This window comes from Aricia agestis, chromosome 11 (assembly GCF_905147365.1).
Source record: "Aricia agestis chromosome 11, ilAriAges1.1, whole genome shotgun sequence".
Classification (NCBI taxonomy): domain Eukaryota; kingdom Metazoa; phylum Arthropoda; class Insecta; order Lepidoptera; family Lycaenidae; genus Aricia; species Aricia agestis.
Window position 1 is genome coordinate 10,226,241 of NC_056416.1, and position 23,157 is coordinate 10,249,397.

Here is a 23,157-nt window from a genome sequence, read left to right on the forward strand (position 1 = left end):
AGGATCCAGACGTAACTTCGTGATGTGGTAGAAAGGTTAAGAAGGTATTCGTGGACAAACCAGCACACTTGCAAGGCCACAGCTGATATCGCTTCAACTCCCAAACGGCCTCATCAGGCCGCGATAACAATTGAAGACAAATGGCACATATTTTATTTCTCAATCTTTGACTTTGTCTGCTATTCTTTCTATGGTGGACATCCTAAGCTTTGCTGATGGAAAGCAACTTCCGTCGCCCATGGACACTCGCAGCATCAGAAAAGCTGCAGGTGCGTTGCCGGCCTTATAGGAGGGAATAGGGTAATAGAGGAGGGTAAGGATGGGAAGGGAAGGGAATAGGGGAGGATAGGGAAGGGAATAGGGTAGGGGATTAGGCCTCCGGTAAACTCACTCGGCGAAACACAGCGCAAGCGCTGTTTCACGCCGGTTTTATGTGAGACTGAGAACGTGGTATTTCTCCGGCCGAGCCGGCGCATTCGTGCCGAAGCATGGCTCTCCCACGTCTAAATTATTTATTTGGTCTATGTTTTTTATGTCAATATGAATTCACCTTTATAACTAACCACAGGTGTGCAGTGTGCACCGGGAAACTCACGTTCATTTTCGGTGCGTATAGTCTTCGATTGATAATATTATATAACGTGAAATCAGCAGTATTATAATTAATTACACTTACAACTCATAACTTCTGATCCACTTATCACACTCTTGCCTAAATTACAACATATCAAATTAATATTGATAAATATTAGTTTTCCAATGTAAGAAAGATGCTAATCATAATAGGATTTTTATAATGATAAAGGTATCTTACATAATATCTATATATCTTCAGTGTGTAACAAAAATAAGTGATAATAATTTAGGGTGTGTACGTGTTCCTTATAGAGAGTTCACTGTCATAGTAGCAGCGCTGAAAGACGAAAATTTTTTTTCACTTTCGTATGGGCAAGGGCCCGAGCGTCACGAGTTTCCCCATACAAAAGTGAAAAAAAATTTTGGTCATTCAGCGCTGCTACTTTCACAGTGAACTCTCTACGAGGAACACGTACACACCCTAAAGTATTATCACTTATTTTTGTTACATCCTGTATAAAACTCAAAGGTGACTGGCTGACATGGTGATTTATCAACGCACAGCCTAAACCACTGGACCGACCGAGCTGAAATTTGGCATGCAGGTAGATGTTATGACGTAGGAATCCGCTAAGAAAGGATTTTGATCAATTCCACCCCCAAGGGGTTAAAATAGGGAATGAAAGTTTGTATATAATAATACTTCTTAACGCGAACGAAGCCGCGGGCAAAAGCTCGTATATAATATATATAAAACTCAAAGGTGACTGACTGACATCGTGATCTATCAACGCACAGCCCAAACCACTGGACGGATCGGGCTGAAATTTGGCATGCAGGTAGATGATAATTATGACGTTGGCATCCGCTAAGAAAGGATTTTGAAAAATTCTACCTCCAAGGGGTTAAAATAGGGGATGAAAGTTTGTATACTTCTTAACGCGAGCGAAGCCGCGGGCAAAAGCTCGTAATTACTATAGGGCTTAATGCATAATTTTATATTAATTTTACTTTCAAATTATTATAGTAATTATTACATGGTGTTTGATGAGAGGAAAAGATTCATGGTGAAGTACACGAACGAACAACGTGTCTACAAATCTTAAAAATTTACTACAGAAATTCGGAGTCGGTGGCCATATTCCATAATCATGGCCAATATCTGTCTACAAGGACGAGAATTACGATCGAAAAGTTAACTCCGATTTTCGATCGTAATTCTCGCCCTTGTAGGCAGACAGATTGGCCATGATTATGGAATATTTTTGGCCCGAATTAGAAGATAATGGACATGGACAGCATGAATTTTCAAAAGGACGGTGCTACAAGCCACACACAGCACACGTTATACAATCGATTTATTAAATCGCACCAACGAGGCGGTCAATCGAGTGGTCCATTTTTTGAAATAACACGCTCATCAAGAGCGTGTTATTTCAAAAAATGGACCACTCGATTGACCGCCTCGTTGGTGCGATTTAATGCCTCTAGATTTTTTTCTTTAGAGCTGTGTCACAGAAATTCTGTGACACAGTTCCAAAGAAAAAAAAAACAGCCAACTAATAATATATAATATTAAAATATTAGTAGTACCAAATTGTGCTTCAATCCGATACAAAATTTTTGAAATATCTCGGATGATTTTAATTTTATTTTGAAAAACAGTTGTAAAGTCCTTATTGGAAAACCCCTTATTTCCAAACGTCGGGTGTAAGTTGCTATTATCGTTATTCAGGCGTTATTTTTTTTGTTATATTAGTGAAAATAATTTAAGTTGGCACCAGCGGTCATTGACCTTTCGAGTCTAGGAGCTCTATGTAAAAAATGCTCTTACAGTATTCTGTTAACTTAAGAAAAAAATGTACTTAACTCTTATAAAGACACATACTATTATACATTTATCGGAAAGCCTCTTGGTAATTCTTAGTATGATAATCTCCAACTATTTATGAGTTTAAAGTGATATCATTCATACTGTGTTCACATTGTGTATGCAAAATAGCAAAATACGATAATGCCCTTAGACTAGAAACACCTGTCACTTCACTTTCATTTGTGGTTTGTATAGAAATTAATAAAATGACAAGTTTTTTCATGTCAATGTCAGTCAATGACCGCTACAGACTGAATTTCGCGAGTGGAGTATTCGGAACGTGCACGTCAGTAGTAACATATTTGAAACGAAGTTTTAGGGACATGTGTCAAAAAATAAACAACAAGAGTTTGTTTATTTTGTAAATATTATAGCAAATAAAATATATTTAGAACAATAATTAATGGTATTTGGGTTAGATTTAGTTAAAAACTACTTGTGGAAAATGAATATAATCATAAAAACTGGTTTTGAAAGTGTAAAACACTCAATAAGTTTCAAGGCCCAATCTATGCTAAAAGGAAATAAATTGGTGTTAGAAGGACATGTAAGGGAAGTAGAAGAGCTAAGAACTAATGGCAATGTTATTTAATACGAGCCAATATAATTCGTTGAACATCGGTGACTTTAGCACCCTATAAAACAAGTTCAAACGTAAGTAATGAACCAACCAAAACCCACTTTTACGTCCGTGCCAAAACCGTAACTAAGCATTTAGATAAAGCAAGTCTAAACATTTTTATTCATTCTTACAAATAGATAATAATGATCCGGTTAAATGCAGCTGCGTTTGTAACCAGAGCGGCAAGTGCAAACATATTGCTACCTTAATAAGTAACAAAAATACAAGCAATACTTTATACTTATAAATGTAATGTTTCTAAAAATCTTGTTTTTATTTATTTTTTACAACATTAATACTCTGAAAGAAAATCGGAGTCTATAAATTTACTAAAACACTGCAAACATTCTTCATGTTTCTGAGTCTTTGCATTAATACACTTTCAATCAATGAGTTTCTAAAATAGTAACATAGAATATCATTGCTTTCAATCACTTCAATATGGATTCTTACTTGAGCAATGTTATCAGCGAGCAAGTCCTTTCGGTTTCCTCTTGAGAGTACTCGTTTTGTTTTGCTCAAAATGGGGGCATAATAATTTTAACTCTTTTACCCCTTTCATCTAAGACTTGCTTACTTGAAAAACCTTTTTCATTCAAACTCTACCTTCAGCTTCTAAAAGATCAGTTAAATTAGATGTAGTATCTGGTTTATCGTCATTTGTGAGTCACTGTTTCTTCCACCTGATACTTTGGATTTAAATGAAATAGGTATTCTAACTATCACTGCAAGTTTTGTCGTCGGGTTTTGGAGAACATGGTGATCCATCATTCATCAATACTAAAACAATAGTTAGGTACTCAATTAATATAATAAAATGCAAATCAAAAAAAATTGACTTGACTGATAATGCAATTTTAGGTTAAGTATATCGAATCACATACTTTTTCATTTTTACAGCAGCTATCTGATCTAATTTCCTAGCGGATTTAGGAAAAACATTAAATCTGTATATTGACTACCTATTTTTGCTGTTATTTTTGCAGTCTACGATACAAAAACCATTAAGACCAATTTCTAAAAATTTCAAAACAAGATTGACAAGTTTGTTTGACTACTAAGTGAGCCCCTTTGGTTGCATATTTTTGCCACGGCAAACGCGGCAATCGCTTTCTTTACCCCCTCCACCCACTTTGCACGCTCGGATCTAATTTTTGATTGGCCGTGTTCATCGGCGTATTTTTGGACAAACCTTTTATTGCGCATGTCCAAAAGATGTCATGGCAACGCCATAACAAGTTGCTGGTCAAGTCGTAAACAACGTCTTAATTGTTTATACATGATTAAAATAATATAAGCTAAACATAAATACATAAGCCTAAATTGTCTAACAGCCGCAAAAATAATTTATTTAACACTATGATAGTGTTTGATTATTTTATTTTGGAAAATATGGATATGGATCACTTGGAAAAATTTAAAAATTTAATTGTTTTGTTTTTATGAAATGAGAGGGCAAACGAGCAAACTGGTCACCTGATGGAAATCAACTTCCGTCACCCATGGACACTCGTAGCATCAGAAGAGATGCAGGTGCGTTGCCGGCCGTTTAAGAGGGAATAGGGTAACAGGGGAGGGTAGGGATGGGAAGGGAAGGGAATAGGGGAAGGTAGGGAAGGGATTAGGGTAGGGGATTGGGCCTCCGGTAAACTCACTCACTCGGTGAAACACAGCGCAAGCGCTGTTTCACGCCGGTTTTCTGTGAAAGCATGGTATTTCTCCGGTCGAGCCGGCCCATTCGTGCCGAAGCATGGCTCTCCCACTGGTTTGTTCATTGCAACGCCACCAACAAATTGCAATTGGGTTAAATGTCAAGTCGTAAACAGTTGTCGTTGCCATGGCATGACATGAGTTGGACATGCGCAATAACTAGGTTTTGCAGCGAATGCGCTAAAAATTAGGCCGACGAACACGGCCTTTATAAAGATTTTTTGACATGACAAGTGACAACGTCTCGATAGAGCCGGCTGCACGCACAAAAAAACATGACTCATGCGGCGTCACCTCGCTCTGTGGCGTTCTATTTAAGGCGGGGATTAATCTCAATCCAAAACGATAACCTTGCACACAACCAAAAACCAACCCATCGCAATAAGATTCATTTTAGCTTAGCATAAAACTGTAGTTACTAGGGGCGGATCTTCTCTATTTTTCATGTTTTTTTTTAAATATCTTAGGAAATAAATATTAAGAAACAAAATTGTTTGGTTCAGAAGATTTTAATATAGATTTACTAACAATTTATTCAAATAAAATGTATATTATCGTAGTTAATACTTATAATTCGATGAAATAGATTTTTATCGGAGGTGAGTTTGTAAATTAATTACCTACAGCCAAAGTATTACGTTTTATTAAAATGTTTATGGTTTAAAGCATTTTAAATATTGTGCTTTATATCTCATATTTTTTACATTTCGTTATTATATTGGAACTAGGTAAACCGCAAGTCACTGAATAACAAATTGGGGTTTATCCTCGCCTTAAGGCCATCCCCTGCGCAAACGACCTTGACTATACATTTGCCGCGTTGCCGAGATCGCGCGAAATTCCATTTTTTTACTAATCTTAGTTCAAAAGTGACCTAAAAAAATTCAAACGTCCAGTAGTTAATGAAATTGTCGATCTATTGGCGTGTGTTTCCAATAACCTTAATTTGTAAATACTATACTACAATATACATAACTACCAGTAGTTCGACTGCAAAGAAACGGACAGGTTTCAATATCTGTCAAATTCGTCGGGTTTCACTAGGATTATGAACGGAATGTGCCTCGCGCTGGCTGATATAATTTATTTTTAAATATTTAAAATACAGATTTCAAAATTGGATTCTGACAATTTTAATCGCATGTGCCAAAACACAAACAACAATACGACCAAAGAGGAACACGTCCAGCTAATATGTCATAGTTTTAAATTCGTAGGTAACAAGTTAACAACCCTTGCGACGATTTTCGTCATAATGCGTCAAATTTAAAAATTTCAACATCAGTTCTAAGTCGGCATACTCTATCATTCTGTCTACTCTGACTATACTGAATGTATGCTTGAATTTAAATAAATTGGCATTAATTTGGAAGCTGATATCATGAGTATAAAAAGCAAAAAAAGGAAATTAATAACTACGAAAGGAATGTTCATATACTGAAGATGATGAAGATTATTGCTGTATTTTTATTATGATTTTATAGCTTTCGAATTATGAGATAATAAGGCTCTAAAAACGGTAAATTACGGTATCTTTGAAGTGTAAGCGAGAGCGCGGAACGAAAAGAGGCACGTTGTCAGTAAATTTGTCACGTTCAAACTTCAACTATCGTCAATAAACCGACTTTACAGACAATCGTTTTTTAATTTTAGGGCCTGTTTCACCACTTCCTGATAAAGTGCCGGATAGGCTATCCGCAACTTTTTTGACAAATTCTCTATACTTGATCCGTCAAGTTAATTGGTGGATAGCCTATTCGTCACTTATCAGGAAGTGGTAAAACAGGCCTTTAGAATTTAGCCTAAAACTTTTTTTAAACCTTCGTTCAGTAGATTTCACATAAAAGAGGATCCATACTTATTATATCATATTATGAAAGTTTTGTGCATGGAATTATAGTCCATTTAATCAACTTTCGCATTTAATTTAGAAGTCAAATTAAAAGGTGTTGCTGGATCTTACCAAACCAAAATAGATTGCATTAAGATAACATCAGGTGTTCTCCACATAAATGAACGTAATATTTCGAGTAATATACAGTATGTCCTGTATAAATTGAGCGGTATAAACGAACAAGCAACAGTGTAGCAGCTGCAGAATTCGCAGATACCAAATTGGAAGATTAGCATGTCAGTGTACGTGAAATGTGAAGCCAGAGCCCCTAGCCAAGAAGTTTCATTATCGCTTCTTTGTAGAATTAGATGACGCCCGCAACTCCGTTGCGACAAAATTAGTTTTTCGCGTTAGAACCGTTCATTTTACCTGGATAAAAAGTATCCTATGTCGTTTCCGGGGATTCAAAGTATCCCCATACAAAATTACATCAAAATCGGTTCAGCGGTTTGAGCGTGAAGAGATAACAGATAGACAGACACACTTTCACATTTAATATTATAGATAGCCGATCAAAATGTATGAAATAGACATTAAACATGAGTCGAATGATTCTCATTCGACTCGAATGATTGTCGAGTCGACGACTTTATTTTGTCGAGCGCTTATGTCAATTTCATACATTTGATCGGCGATTCTATAAAGAAGCGATAAAGGAAACGTCTCGGCTAAAGGGCCAGCCAATACAGCGGAGACCGAACAAGCATTGTGTGTTGATACTGTCTTTTTTCCACTCTGGTTTCTAGATATTGAGGTTACCAAAGGGCGTCGCCAAGGGGGGGCAAAGAGGGGCAGCTGCCCCCCCTAGATATTCTAAAAAAGTTGCCAAAAATAATGCAAACAACGACCACTATAAATTAAAACCTGATAATTAAAAAAAATACAATGTTATTATAACTTATAAGTTTTTTATTGCATAGTCAAGAGCTCGTGCTCGTAGCTTTACCCATTGGACTCTGTACTGTCACAGAATATATTATATTTATATACTATATAGTACTAAGATACTGTTTTTACAATCGCTGTAGATGTAAGACTCGTAGTACAAGTGAAAACCTTCATGTGCTGTCGACTTTACCTACAATCCATAAGTACCTACTTTTCTCATTCGTAGAGAATGAGAAAATTATGAATTGTAATAGGTAAAGTCAACTTGCCCCCCCCTGCGCCATCGGCTGGCGACGCCCTTGGAGGTTACAATGTTCTAGAATTAAATGGATCCAGATGTTTTCGATGTTGACATCTCGGATAATGAGTAATGACTCGTATTTAATCCACTGTCTGTTCTCTATTCACTTTCGGCCATTCCCAATATTTGATCTATATCTCTGGTTTTGCCCTACTAGAGATAGGAATAGCTCACAATTGACATAAAATATATGTCTCTAATGTCTAATGTGAGCTATTCCTATCTCTAGTAGGGCAAAACCAGAGATAGATCAAATATTGGGAACGGCCGTTAACTGATTGTAGTGAAATTTGATATGGAGTCCCAAGCAAGGGGGAAAATTAGGTTTCCTCTAGTCCAATTTCTGTGCAAAAGAAACATGCAAAATCTAGTAGGTAAGTACTAAACCTAAATCGGAAAATGTTTGAAAAATGCATGTCATTTTATTAGACGCAGAGCACCGATCTAGCGTTACTTAAAAATCCATTCGTCTGCTACAGAAAATGCACGTTTAAGCTCCACATAATATTCCCTACATAGCAGAAATTCACTGAGCGAGTGCATTTACGTACACATTTCATAATGTTTGTGCTTACACCGCGCCGGAGCAAGGATTTATTATAGCTTAAACCTTTTTCGTTTTGAGACGTCGCCCACGTTGTATCTAATACATCTAGTGGGTTGCACCAACTTACTTTAACTATAACACAATGTCAAATCAACTGTCAAATCTCCGGTTAAAGTCATTACGGACGCCATATTTGACGAAAGTAACCGCTCAATTTTTGTCGGTTAAAGTTAATGTTTTTGACATAAGGTTCACAGTATTGTCATAACAAATTATTTTTACTGCCAATTTGTTATAATAATATATCTATACATTATACAATAGTATACATATTATAAAACAAAGTCGCTTTTTTTCCTCATGTCCCTTTGTTCCCTTTAATGTTTAACTACTTACGCAACGGATTTGATGCGGTTTTCTTTAATAGATAGAGTGATTCAAGTGGAATGTTTATAAGTATAATAACATTCATTAAATAGTAGAGAAATACTGTAATTGTTGGGGTTTCTAATGTGATGTCATAAATAATAATATTTTTTTCCGCTTACATTGCAAACGCAGGCTGCCTACGACGAGATATTTATCAAAATAATGTACCAAGTATTGTACACATTGAAAAGGTCTACAGAAAACTATACATAAACAGTCATTCTCTTTTATGACAAATAATGGCTAATTTTCGAAGCAATTTTAATAAATACAGCATTAATCCTTATCTAATTAAATAACTTAAAATTACATTGTTGATTTAATGTAGATCTATATGGCCATTTACAGCATATGATTTAAATGAATATTTTCGAAGATATAACGGATTATTTAAAAATTGCGGGACGTAGCTTTTGCGGCGGTACCGACCAATGCGGGCCACAGGTAGTAATAATGGATACAAGTCAAAACTGCTGAATCGATTTAATTCATTTTTTCAGTGGGTACATATTTTATACCCGATACGAAGCCGGGTCGGGTCGCTAGTAATTTATATAATATATTAATATAACATATAAATTATGTAATATAATGGATGGATAATTCAATTTTTATACTCTAAACCCCATTAACTTTAACAAAATGTCACTTGGACATATTTTGTCAAGGTCTGTGGTTATTGTTACAGTTATTGCTAAAAATTAACCTTAATTAACTGTAACTATAACAACGCAGGGTGCAACCCACTCTTAAAGTTTAAATGAAAATGTAAGGGTGATTGTAGTTTTTATTCGATTTTATGAGCGGTACAAAAGATTTATTTCCTGGGCGGGACGTTGGTGCAGACTCCTTTGAGGCACTTGAGGGGCTCTCGGCAGACGGCGGAGGGGGTCTCGCCCAGCTCCTTGCTGTACTTCTTGCAGGCTTGTCCTTCCGCTGGAAAATCCAATTAAATTTATTACATTTTGTAAAGCTTCTACTATCTAGTAATTTTTCAATACCGCTCCTCATAATATAATAAAAGAGCAAAAAAGATTTTATACATTTGTCTCCGTTGATATTTGTAAATTAGTAGCACTAATCTATATATATAAAACTCAAAGGTGACTGACTGACATGGTCAATGAGTTTCTAAAATACTAGTAACATAGAATATCATTGGACATGGTGATCTATCAACGCATCAACGCACAGCCCAAACCACTGGACCGATCGGGCTGAAATTTGGCATGCAGGTAGATGATATGACGTAGGCATCCGCTAAGAAAGGATTTTGATCAATTCTACCTCCAAGGGGTTAAAATAGGGGATAAAAGTTTGTATATAATAATACTTCTTAACGCGAGCGAAGCCGCGGGAAAAAGCTCGTTTATTACATGAAACATCATTATTACTATTTATTACGAATGTTCCGACTAAATTTCCACATGTTGAATAACATTTTGGCTTGCTGCTACGAAACCAAATATTCGGCTAGATTATAAAGTTCGCGCTCCGCAATTTTGGCCCACAAATTTGCTTCAGCTTTGAACTAAATTTACATTCACAACCAAACTGTTCGGCCCAACTCGGATATTCAGGGCTTTTTTTAAAACATCACATCGCATTTTCAAAGGATCAAACATGAAACGGGAGATAAGTTCAGTTAGTTAGGAAATGTAATTACTAATTTCACATTTAAATTTTCATTCTTTTCTATTAGTTTAATAATTAGTACCTGGATGACCGTATGACCGTATCTGGGGGCACGGTAGTGCCCCCGCCAAGTCGAGCAAAAAAGCGGCACGGCCGTACCATTCTTTTCTCGAACCAATTCAGGCTCTTTTTGACCCCCTATAACTTCACTGTGGATAAACCAAGAAGCCTGAATTTTCAGTTGCTAAGCAAGCATTGTATAAACACGGTATGTTTAAAATTTCAGTCAAATTGCATTAGTAGCTTAAGAACAGTGACTTGTTAAAGTTTCTTAATTTTGTCACTGACTGACTGACTGACTGACCGATCACCAAAAGTCTAAGGCACTTCTAGCAGACATAGAACCTTCAAATTTAGAATATAATTAGTGTTTAGCGTCTTTATCAAGGAAAATTTCAAATATTTCAAAATTTCTGTCTAGTTTTCTAGATACACTAACTTCGTAAATAACTTTGTAATCCCATATAAATGTATAGGATTACAAAGTTACATTTGCGTTTACGAATCATTGTACCCGTACCATCAATATCTCCGGTTTATCGTAGGTAGAGAGATATCTAGCTAGTGTTTAGTGTCCTAATTAAGGGAAAACCTAATAAACATTTCATAATTACTGTGCAGTTTTCTTCTTCTTTCTCTAACTTCGTAAATAACTTTGTAATCCCATATACATGTATATATGATTACAAAGTTACATTATTGCAATTTATGAATCATTGTACCGGTACCATCGATATTTCCGTACGTATATTCGAAGGAGTAATAGTTGTAGAGGTATCTATATATTATATGAAGCAATAGCTTTTGCCCGCGGCTTCGCTCGCGTGGAATTAAAAACTCGCGTAAAATACGAATATTCTTGTAAACCTCCTTTGGAAACCTGACGTTTTTCCAAGACCAAAAGTAGCCTATGTTACTCTTCATCCTTTCAACTATGTCTACGACAAAAATCAAGTCGATTGGTCGATTGTCGATTGGAAGGACAATCAAACAAACAAACAAAAACACTTTCGCATTTATAATAATATTAGTATGGAGGATATTGGATAGTCATGAAAGGTAAGTAGTATAGTAATACTGTATACATAATGATTATATTATTATTAATCGTCAATTTTATTTGTTTCTTATAAAAATCGTTATTGATATTTATAGAAGTAAAAGGTACCAAAAGAAGAATAGTAGGACTCTACAAAAAGAAGTGAGATCCCATCAAAAACATCCTGTAAAAAAACCAAGTCTCGCAACTCAGTTTTTATACCGTAAAAATTTATGAGATCCATGCAATACCAAGTCGGTTAATTTATTCAGTCCCAACCTGGGGGACCTTCTGTCTCAAGTAATTACGTAAGTTATTATTATATCAATATTAAAAATCTTTTACGATTTAAATAAATAGATCGACTTGGACATCGCATGAAAACACAATGTATCTTACAATTTATACATAATTATTAAATAAGTAATAGATTGTTTAGTCTATTGCGCTCCATGCGACTGATGCAGGCCCGTAGGTAGTGCTGTGTGATATTGTACAGTGTTATACTAAATAATCTAACCATGCGATGTCCAAGTCGATCGACATTATCCATTTGGAATTGAAATTGGAAATTATCCATTTGAATGAAAACGAGCGTGCCACCTTTTCCCTACTTACTGTAACGTACCGATGATAAGAAACCTGTCCATTATCTAGGCCAACGTTTCTATTCGAATTTCTACAGCTCAATACTGCACAATTAGGCATTTAGGCATTTTTAAAATTCCGATTGACGTCCGATTCCGATAGCAGACTAAGCCCCAATTTCACCAACGTCTGTTAGTGCTAACAGCTTGTTAAAATGTCAAGTTTTCTCTTTCATTCATAAGAAAAACGAAAGAGGTAACGTGATACTAATTCGAGCGTTAACTTTAACAGTCGTTGGTGAAATTGGGGCTTAAGAACAGACTTTCGAAAGACGAGCATTGCTCGTCGTTTGGGAAAGGAAAACGGCACGCGAAGTACATACACATGCGGTATCTATAATAATAATATAATATATCTATGGACGCTTCACACCACGTCAGTCTGGCTCCGTGGTAAGTACCTGAAGGACTTGTGTTACGGGCACCAGACAACGGAAATATATTTAATACTTTTTTATATTATATTTTTAATATTATACATATATTTAAGATTTTTATTATATGATACACATCACACATATTTAATACACATCCATGACGCATGGAACTTTAAAAACTTTTTGTTCCGTTGGCGGGATTCGAACCCGCGACCTCCGGCTTGAGCTACCAACAGCCCGCCAACTGAGTCACAGAGGTCGTCGGTCTATCTTGATCTATGTCTGTGGGTACTACCTAATAGATACTTACACAGCAGGGTGACGCAGGCGGGGCAGCAGGCGCACTTGCCGGCGTGGTTAGCGCGGTACAGGCTAGGGGAGCGACAGGACGACGACGCTATGGGCTTGTCGCACGGGTGGTCCTTACAGTAGCTTCGGCCACAGACGAAGTCCCCGTACACCAAGGCCACGGCGCACGCCAAAACCGCTAGTACTAATACCGCCCTCATAGTGGAAGCTGGAATATTTGGTAAATTAAGGGCCTGCTTCACCACTTCCTGATAAGTTCCGGATAGGCTATCCACAACTTTTTTGACAGATTCTTCATAGCAGTCAAGTTAAGTGGTGGATAGCCTATGGCACTTATCAGGAAGTGGTGAAACATGTCCTTAGAGTTGGAAATTTGCTGCTTTCAATGTCTCTTTTCGTAATACATATAATATTATATCCATCGCTAAACCGATTTTGAATAAACTTGGTAAAGAGATATTAGATTAATTTAATCCAGGGAAACGACATTTTTTTTATTTAAAATGTACAGTTCTCGTAGATTCCACGCGTAAAACGAATTACAGCATAGCAATTTTTTGCTGCCAATTTCTAGTAATTTATTTTAAAATAATACAAAAATAAGTACTCTAAACTTTGCGATTAAAGTTGTACATTTAAGTGTCTAAGCACACTATGCTGAATTTCCGCGGCGGAAATTCCGCATGATTACGTCAGCAATGTTAAACGCATACAATAAAACTTAATTTCGGCATGGTGTGTCATCGGTAATTTAAAGAAGGTACATTGAAAGCGGAATCATGCCGAACTTCCGCCGCGGAAATTCGGCATAGTGTGTTTAGACTTTAGACACTTAATATATGTATATACAAGAATTGCTCGTTGAAAGATATAAGATTAATTGCAAACAAGAAGTAGGTATGCCTAATAAAGGTAGGTAATTGAAAGGAGAAAATATGTTTCCATGCAAATGTTTAGTGATAACAGTGTGCTTATCTACGAGTAACAAAAATCAACTTAAACATTCACGCCGGTCAGAGAGAGATAAAGTATGTAATATAACAGAGTGATAATAATTTGGCGTGTGTATGTGTCCCTTCTATAGATTTCACTGTGAAAGTAGGAGCGTAGAAAGAGTGTTCTTACAAATTTTTATAAAAGTTACTCTTCCAGTGATGCTTCCTTCACTGTGAACTCTGAATGAAAGGAAATAGTGCATTGGGGTAACTTCGGAAGAAAAAAAAAATGGGGATATTCCGAAAATGGCAAATAATTACCAAACAGAAAGTAATTTTGAGCTCTGGCTACATTAACCGAGACGCCAATTTAATCACCTCCCCCACTTCCTTTCCCTCGAGCCGTCAGCCGGCAGTGTATGTGCGCTAAGTTCATTTTTTCGCGCCAAGTGCAATTTTATGATTTTTTTGGGATTATCAAAATTATCGAAATTACCCCGTATTTTTTTACACAGAAATTAGGTAAGTTACGTAATATTTTGTTTGTTTTAAAGAAGCTTTGACGTTTTTTGCTTTCCTAAGAATAGGTTATGTTGCTCTAGCTATGATTTTTAATAAACATTCGAAATAACCCCAGTGGGGTAAATTTGTTAACGAAATTTCCCCAAAAATTTTTTCATAGTCTTTTGCAGGGGTGTGCAACATAATAATATTCCGATTTGATGGTCCTAAAATATGGATTGTTCTATTTGTAGGACAAGGTTACTCTTGAATTATATAACTATAATAACCTATCATTATACAAAAAAACAGCTTATTAGGGTACCGTTTTAGTCGTTTTAGTTCACTAATCAACAAAACTTAGTTGACTACGGAACCCTAAAACGCACCCCTAACCAGCAGATTTTCTGTATATTGATAGGTTAATAGTTCTATCTCTGTTAGCTACCACTTTCGTTGGCTTTTTTATTGTTCTTATTCTATTTATTTCTTTGCTCCAAATGTTGAGGACATCTGCATCCCCGATGGGGTAATTTCGAAAATTTTTCGGTACAAAACTTAGTTTGGTGTCTTCTATGGCTTGTATGCACAATGTTTTTGTATGGGGTAAAATAGAATAAAAATAAATATGTGCCTTAAATGTATTTTTACATTAGGTCGTGTTTCGGCTGTTATTCGAAATTACACCTTGAGTATTCGAAATTACCCATGAAAAGTAGAAATAGGGTTATATTTTAAAGGGGTAGTTATATCAGAATCCGTAAATACTTTTGAACTAAAAAATATACAATTCACATGGAAATATGTTTATTATAACTAAAATGTTACAGTTATAGGTAACAATATATACAAATTCGTCTTCTAAACTTGAAACAATGACACAATATACTCACTCTTCCAAAAACTTTACGATATTGCCCCAATGCACCTTATATTATTTGCTTTTAAAAAGTTTTAGAAGATACTGGACTACTTACATTAAAAAAAATACTCCAGTTAACGTCTAATCTTTTTTTTTATGAAATAAGGGGGCAAACGAGCAAATGGGTCAACTTCTGTCGCCCATGGACACTCGCAGCATCAGAAGAGCTGCAGGTGCGTTGCCGGCCTTTTAAGAGGGTTGGGGTAATAGGGGAGGGTAGGGATGGGAAGGAAAGGGAATAGGGGAGGGTAGGAAAGGGAATAGGATAGGAGATTGGGCCTCCGGTAAACTCACTCACTCGGCGAAACACAGCGCAAGCGCTGTTTCACGCCGGTTTTCTGTGAGAACGTGGTATTTCTCCGGTTGAGCCGGCCCATTCGTGCCGAAGCATGGCTCTCCCACGTAATCTATCTATCTATCTACCTAGATAAGACTACGAAGGACGACATATAAATAAGATACAATCTACATCGCAGCAAAATCTTTTTACATCGGGATTCCCCTTGTAGAATGAAGTTTTGAGCAAGGTTTTAACTTTAAAACTTATAAGTTATAAATAACGCATTAATAAGGGCAGCTGTTTCACCACCTCTTGATAAGTGTCGGATAAACTACCACAACCTATCTGACAGATAGAGTATGGATTATCATCCTAGGTCGCAAATAAATAAAAATATCTGTGACTATAGTTTGTGCGTTTTAAGATGATATGGGTGACAGTTTTCATATTCCTTGCTACGGGTTTTTTTTACAAAAAAAACAAAAAAAATCAAAATGTAATTAATTATATTCCATCTACAAAAACAAATGTTTCCTATAATAATTGTAAATGAATAAAAAGAAAAAGTTGCTAAATGCTAACTTATTAATATAAAATTATAAATATTAACTGTGAAAAATTATTGTTACGAAAACATTTGAAAAATGTCAGATGTATAAAACGGAACTTATGTCAATAGAGATTGTCAGAGCGATGACACTGCCACTAGTGACGAGTAGCCGAAACTTTTACGAAAATTTTATTGTCAAGCTTTAATTATAAGATTTCTTGAGAAATTTGGGAATTTTCAAGACTTAAAATGCATTGTTGTATTCCCGGATGTTCTAATACATACAAGAAAATTAAAGGCAAATCGAACGGAGTAAAATTTTACTATTTTTCTGCCAAAAGTATTCACATCCCTTGGCATATTGAAAAACGAAAGAAATGGATAAAAACCGGTAAAAACATACGTAAGGATTTAAAAAGTTCCATGAATGTTATGTGTAGACTCGTAAAAACACTGAATTTTGTAGATTATAAACATACACTCATTTTTGATGAAAACAATATGAACCTAACCTATAACCGTTGCTTCTTTCAGTAAACATCCAAACTGGCTTCCATCTAAATTGATATACATACTTATGCACCGCTCATTTAATTGGTATAAATTTGCATCAAAAGTAAGGATAATTTGGAGAAGTCCTGCCAGGAATTCAACACTGAGGATAGTATTGAACTTGAACCATCTTGTCAAAGTGTTGGTTCTCAAAAGGATGATTCTTCAAGTAGGAAAACGATTGATAGTGCAGTCTTTGGGTGTTATCTAAAGAATACTTATGGTGTTGGTGGTGTTTGCACTGATGAGTTCCAGACTGAAATTAGTTAAAAATAGTGACAAACAAAAGTTGTGAAGATGGTATCGAGCGAATCGTAGAAGGTTCATGAAATAAAAGCATTTATTTTAGTGAACTTGTTTTATTTTATTAATCCACAGGCATTTTCAGTAATTATTGTAAGTATTTTTGCATATTTATTATTTTATTGCAATATTTATCAAGTTTTTACTTTCTATGCTGATGGATGCTACTAATTACTTTTTCACAATGATATTCTACTCTTTCATACAATATAATTGCTTTTTCAGATATTTTCTTAGATAACTAGTTACTAGATAAGCTTCATACATTTTTATTCACGCTTTTGTTTTTTATTTACGGTTAGAAACTCATCCATACTCAATATTATAAATGCGAAAGTGTGTCTGTCTGTTAGCACTTCACGCCCAAACTGCTGAACCAATTTTGCTGAGATTTGGTATGGATTTACTTTGAGCCCCGAGAAAGGACATAGGATACTTTTTATCCCGGGAAAATGTACGGTTCTCGCGCGATAAATGTTTTATGGCGCAACGGAGTTGCGGGCGTCATCTAGTATTTTACTTTAATCCTTCGATCACGGATCCTTGGAAATTAGTTGTTGTTCTCGCGGCCGCATGTGGCCACTTGTGAGTGTAAGTATCAAATCATTTTATAGTCTAAAAAATAAAAAAATCACTTATAAACTAGCCGGGGTCAAAGAGAATGCGAAGCCAAAGTCACTCACAAGTTACTTCTTTTACTCGCATTGTGTCGCTGCTGTCGAATTACGACGCCCTCTATAGTTTCTGTACGGTCCCTATAGAAGACACGGAAAACGTAGTATCACTTGACACTTCCCTTCAAACATTTTCTTGCCGCAAACCTTCCGACTTCCACGAATATTTCAAGACAAAAATTAGCCAAATCGCCGTTCTCAAGTTTTTGCGAGACTCAAAATTTAAAATTCATTTTTATGTAGATTAATCTTATCTTATTATCTTATATCTTTAAACGAGCAATTCTTGTATACATATATATAATTGGAATCTCGGAATCGGCTCCAACGATTTTCATGAAATTTAGTATATAGGGGGTTTCGGGGGCGGTAAATCGATCTAGATAGGAATCATTTTTAGAAAATGTCATTTTCATTGAATACCGAGCAAAGCTCGGTCAAATAGTTGAATGTTGTAAATAATACGTGGAATGGAGTAATGGCAAAACAAAGAGCTATAAATTGTCGTTCCTAACTCCCAAGCCCCTAATGGCCTAAATATAAACATCAACGGAACGTGCAGTGCTCAAAGCTTTCAGATACTCCACTCGTAAACATCGTTAATATTTCAATTTTCAGTTGTTTGTATTTTGTATTGGGAAGAGTTTATAAAGTTTTGTCAATCACGTCAAAATACTGTAACAACTACAAGCAGGTTTTAAATCGTTTTATATTATTATGACCTTTCTACAAGAATCAGATCAAAGGTAAGGAGAAGTAAACTCCTTCCTATCTTCAGCAGGCCGGCACCCAAATCCGAATTGACTGAATTGAACCGTATTTTTTTCAGGATAAAAAGTATCCTATGTCCATTCCCGGGACTCAAAGTATATACCCAGCTAAATCGGTTCAGCGGTTTGGGCATGAAGAGGTAACAGACAGACAGACACACTTTCGTATTTATAAAATTGTATGGATATATTATTATGTCTTTAATAAAGACTATCTAAGTGACAGCAAAACTGCACGGTAGTCAGTAGGGCGGAAGAAATTTACGAAAAGAATACCGAGCTTAAATTAAAAGGGAAATAATACATTATACATGTCGCAGTCATCTGGTTCAATCTGCGATTCGATTGAATGACTAGCGCATTCATTGAATGACTCGGCCGAACGTTGGGTGAACAATAGTCACTCAACGTCCAACTAGTTAGCGATTTGTAACATAGCCCTTTGAAGAGAGCGGACATGAAATCAGTTAGATATTTGAACGTATTTAATTTTTTCCCATTGCGGCGCTAGTAGTCACTAAAACAAATATGGCGTCAAACAGCTTGCACAGCTGATAGCACTAGTGTGTTGATATTTTTTCGATAAAATTTACTTGCTATATTTGTAACAAAATAATATAACTGCGTGGATTTACATAATATACACCCGGTCAACGGCTACTTAAATAAACAGACATATAACCTCCTCCTTTTTGGAAGTCGGTTAAAAATATAGCATCCTATTTAACGACTTCACTTTATTACTTTTAGTCAAGACGTTAAACGTTACAGTCAACGTCTTGACGAGTTGTCCTTTAGTCATTCAATTGAATTGTGTCATTCAATGAATGCGCTAGTCATTCAATTGAATCGCAGATTAAACCAGATGACTGCGACATACACGTCATAACGATTAACGACTGCTTTATAACTAGATAACGCCCGCAACTCTGTTGCGCCAAAATTCGTTTATCACGCGGGAACCGTACATATTTTTCCAAATTTCATCAAAATTGGTTCAGCAGTTTGGGCGTGAAGAGGTAACAAACAGACAGATAGACAGACACACTTTCGCATTTATCATAATATTATAGTATGGATTAAAAAAAATAATCAACTGGGTTTTTGAAGTTTTGGTAATTATTGTGAAATTAAAACAAAACGAATAACAATGAAGAAAATTTTCTTCAACTGGCTATGACCCATAAGTTTGTTAAGTATTTTAAAATTGTTTAGGACTTAGCAAGCTAAAATAGCACAATACTGTAAAGTACAAAAGAATACCTTTTACTAATTAATAGAATAATTTTAAATATTCTCTTTCTTTCAATTGTTTGGCATTTCTCATTTAATTAAGTATTAAACAAATCTTACGTTCTTTTTAATTGGTCTTGCTAAAAATATTCTAATTTTAGAATATAAAAATGTAAAACTTACTTGAATAATATACAGCTAACAGTACAGGAGTTAAAACTGTGAATGCTGCAGAAGTAAAATTTCTAGCAAATATATGAGGTTTCATCGATAACCCTAAACTTTGTTTATTAATCTCTATCTCTATATTATTATCTGTACTATAATTAGTGTTTATGTCAATCTCTCGAGATATCAAGACCACTCTTCTGCGAAGCTCATGTAATTAATTTAATGGATTTCGTTCTGAGAAAATATAATTTGCACTGATCTAATCGTATTGTTTAAAAAAATGGTATAGGTAATATTTTGATATCATGAAGCCGTTAGAATGTATTTGAGTATTGTTTTCAAATCTTCGAGGTTTTTCCTAGAGGCTAGTCTTTTAGTATTAAGAGGAAATGAGAAACCCATACTTAGGGCTTGTTTCACCACTTTCTGATAAAGTGCCGAATAGACTATTCACAGCTTTTTTGCTCACAGCTCTTTTTCTCCATACTTGATCTGTCAAGTTAAGTGGTGGATAGACTATTCATCACTTATCAGGAAGTGGTGAAACAGGCCCTGAATATTATTAATGCGTAAGTGTACCTGTCTGTATGTCTGTTACCTCTTCACGCCCAAACCGCTGAACCGATTTTGCTGTTTGGTATGGATATACTTTGAATCCCGGGAAAGGACATAGGATACTTTTTTCCCCAAAAATGTACGATTCTTACGCGGTAAACGAATTTTGGCTCGGCATCATCAAGTAATTAAAAAAATTGATCGTGTTTCAATAAATTGCAGAGAACCCTTTCTCTTAGAGGTAGGCATCAAGTAACTCAGGTATTACATTTTATTGGGTAACCTTTGGTATTCGCGCCGGCACCAACCGCCTAATGGACTTTCACGGAGGCCATGAAATTGTGCGTCGCGCGTCGGCGATGCCGAGGCGATTAACGTGAACTGGTTTTTTAACCGACTTCCAAAAAGGAGGTTATATGTTCGGCTGTGGATATTTTTTTTCTCGAGAATATTAAATCAATAGGCCCTTGCAAATGCAAAAAAAGGAACTTGCTCTAATCTACAATGTGATTTTTAACTTCAGTTAAAAGATCACATTGTAAAATAAGGTTCAGAAAATTCCATGTCGGATTGATCCTATAAATGCACAGACAAAAATTAAGACTTTATTTAAAGTTAATACGGAGACTTTTACAATTACAAGCAATTTGAATAGGTATTCTTATTAAATGAGTACTCTTGTATGAGTGTATTTAAGGTCTCTTGAAATAGTATAGTGAGATATCTGAAATACCACAAAAGTTTCATACAAATTAATTATTCTAAAGAGCGTAAAAAATAATAGTGGAAGCCCTAGAACAATTTTTTTTGTGATTACTAACAAACAAATTTTTTGTGAATCTCGAAAGTGGTAGCTAACAGAGAAAATAAAGGATTTCATACTTTGACTTGATGGTCTTAAAATATGGATTGTTTTATTTGTAGGTATTTATTTGTAGGTGTTTTATGTGTACTATAAATACCATCGACGCGACGCGACTAACTGCCGCTACTCCGCAGGACTTCGTGGCCAGTAAGTTATGTGTCTACGTCTACGTAATTTTCTATACAAACACCTTAATTGGTCGCCATCTGCAATTTCGTTATTTAGTAGAAGCATAATTAATTAACCAAGAGTAATTATCTACCTGAAGTTTCATTGGAAATAGCGAAAATTTCAGGCCACATTTGCAGTCAAATTATATGAATGGCCATCGAAATGTGGTCAATAAATAATATATCAATTTGTATATTGGTTAATTGTTCCGGTACAGTGTTTGTTGAAAATTTTGTATACAGCTTGCTTCAACAATGGATATTGATTATTGAAGCTATGCTACTAATATATCTATATATTAATACGTGAGCCAAAAACTTTGTATCCCTTTTGATGAAAAATGGGGAAACGTAGGTGAATGAAATTTTGCACAGTTATAGTTTATATGGTGAAGGAGTGCTTCGAGCTAATATTATTTTAAAATTATGCTTTTATCATACATTATTTTAACAAATAAAACATTACAGACACTACAGCACACACACTAGGAAAAATTACAAATTTTTGAGTGACAAGCCTATATATACGAATTACTCTTTTATTTATGGTTGAAGTCTGTTGACAACAAGGTAACAAATTGAAAATGGATTAAGTATAAGTTTTTTTAATTAATCTTAGATACTATTAGACAATGCTTACACGGCCAGACTGATCAGCTGAGTCCCAGAAACAAGAGTAAAAAAAATATGATAAAGTCAATATTTTTTTTACAAAATATAGGTAGTAGTCCTAATGTCGTTGAAACTAAGGTCGAATTGCGACCATTGGGCGATCTCTAGTTTAAATAATTATCACATATTGACTATGCAATAAAAATATTATGGCACATTAATTTAGCCGATAATATTTGTAATTTTGTATACATTAATATCAAAATGATGCAATGAAACCTAGTAAATTTTTTTACCCTCTAGAAAACTCTATTTGAGAACGTTACCTGATTAACTGTATATTTTACCAGATAACGTATTTCAACATTATTATGAACATACAAATATTCGGAACTTGTCTACAGATATTAAACTGGAGGATAATCCATACTATCCGTCAGCGCTCGCGCTATATCAGTAGTCCATGCGAAAGTGTGATCGCCCAACGCTTAACCGATTGTGCTTAAATTTATTATGGAGATGCATCAAGCCCCGGGAAAGGATGTAGGATACTTATTATCCCCAAAAATGTAAGGTTTCGGCATGATAAACGAATTTTGGCGCAACGGAGTTGCGGGCGCCATCTTGTGATATAATAACGTGTAGGGTACAATTCCCAGCTACATATGTATAATATTATTACGTACATACTTGCCAGCTAACAAAGCAACTCTGACATTAGCAATTAGGAGTCCTCCTGTGCTAATATTGATATCGGTTCATTAGTACTGTCTGTATGTTCGCTCTGGTTCTCGTCACGTTTCGTTAACATATACATATTGGTTCTATATACTACTTAATAAACCTAGGTAATTGGCTAAGTACCATTCGATAATAATTCTGATGACATAGACAAAAAAATCAAATATGTATGGGATTTGGATTATGGCATCGCAAAATTGTACGCAAGTTTTTTATGCTGAAAGCCCAATATTTTACCTGGAATCTTAAGCCATTTCATGGGTCTAGAGTGGTTCAAGCATGAAGGGGTTACAGAGAAACTTACGCGTTCTTAGCTTGCTATTTCAGTCTCCGTAATTGATAAAGGTGAAGGTTTTAAAAGACGTATAAGGCACTCGTAGCTTCCTCGAGAGACTCTTGGAATATTGTCCTTGTTT

General features: G+C 35.4%; 1 protein-coding gene across 1 annotated transcript; it reads right to left on the bottom strand.

Moving 5' to 3' along the window:
* Positions 1 to 9,614: 9,614 nt before the first annotated feature.
* Positions 9,615 to 19,933, bottom strand: LOC121731544 (fungal protease inhibitor-1-like). The gene is made up of 3 exons (XM_042121021.1): positions 19,811 to 19,933; positions 12,909 to 13,115; positions 9,615 to 9,776 (listed from the first exon to the last, which is right to left on the bottom strand). Exons 1-3 carry the CDS (start codon positions 19,893 to 19,895, stop codon positions 9,658 to 9,660), a joined length of 411 nt encoding a protein of 136 aa, XP_041976955.1. The 5' UTR covers positions 19,896 to 19,933; the 3' UTR covers positions 9,615 to 9,657.
* Positions 19,934 to 23,157: the final 3,224 nt, after the last annotated feature.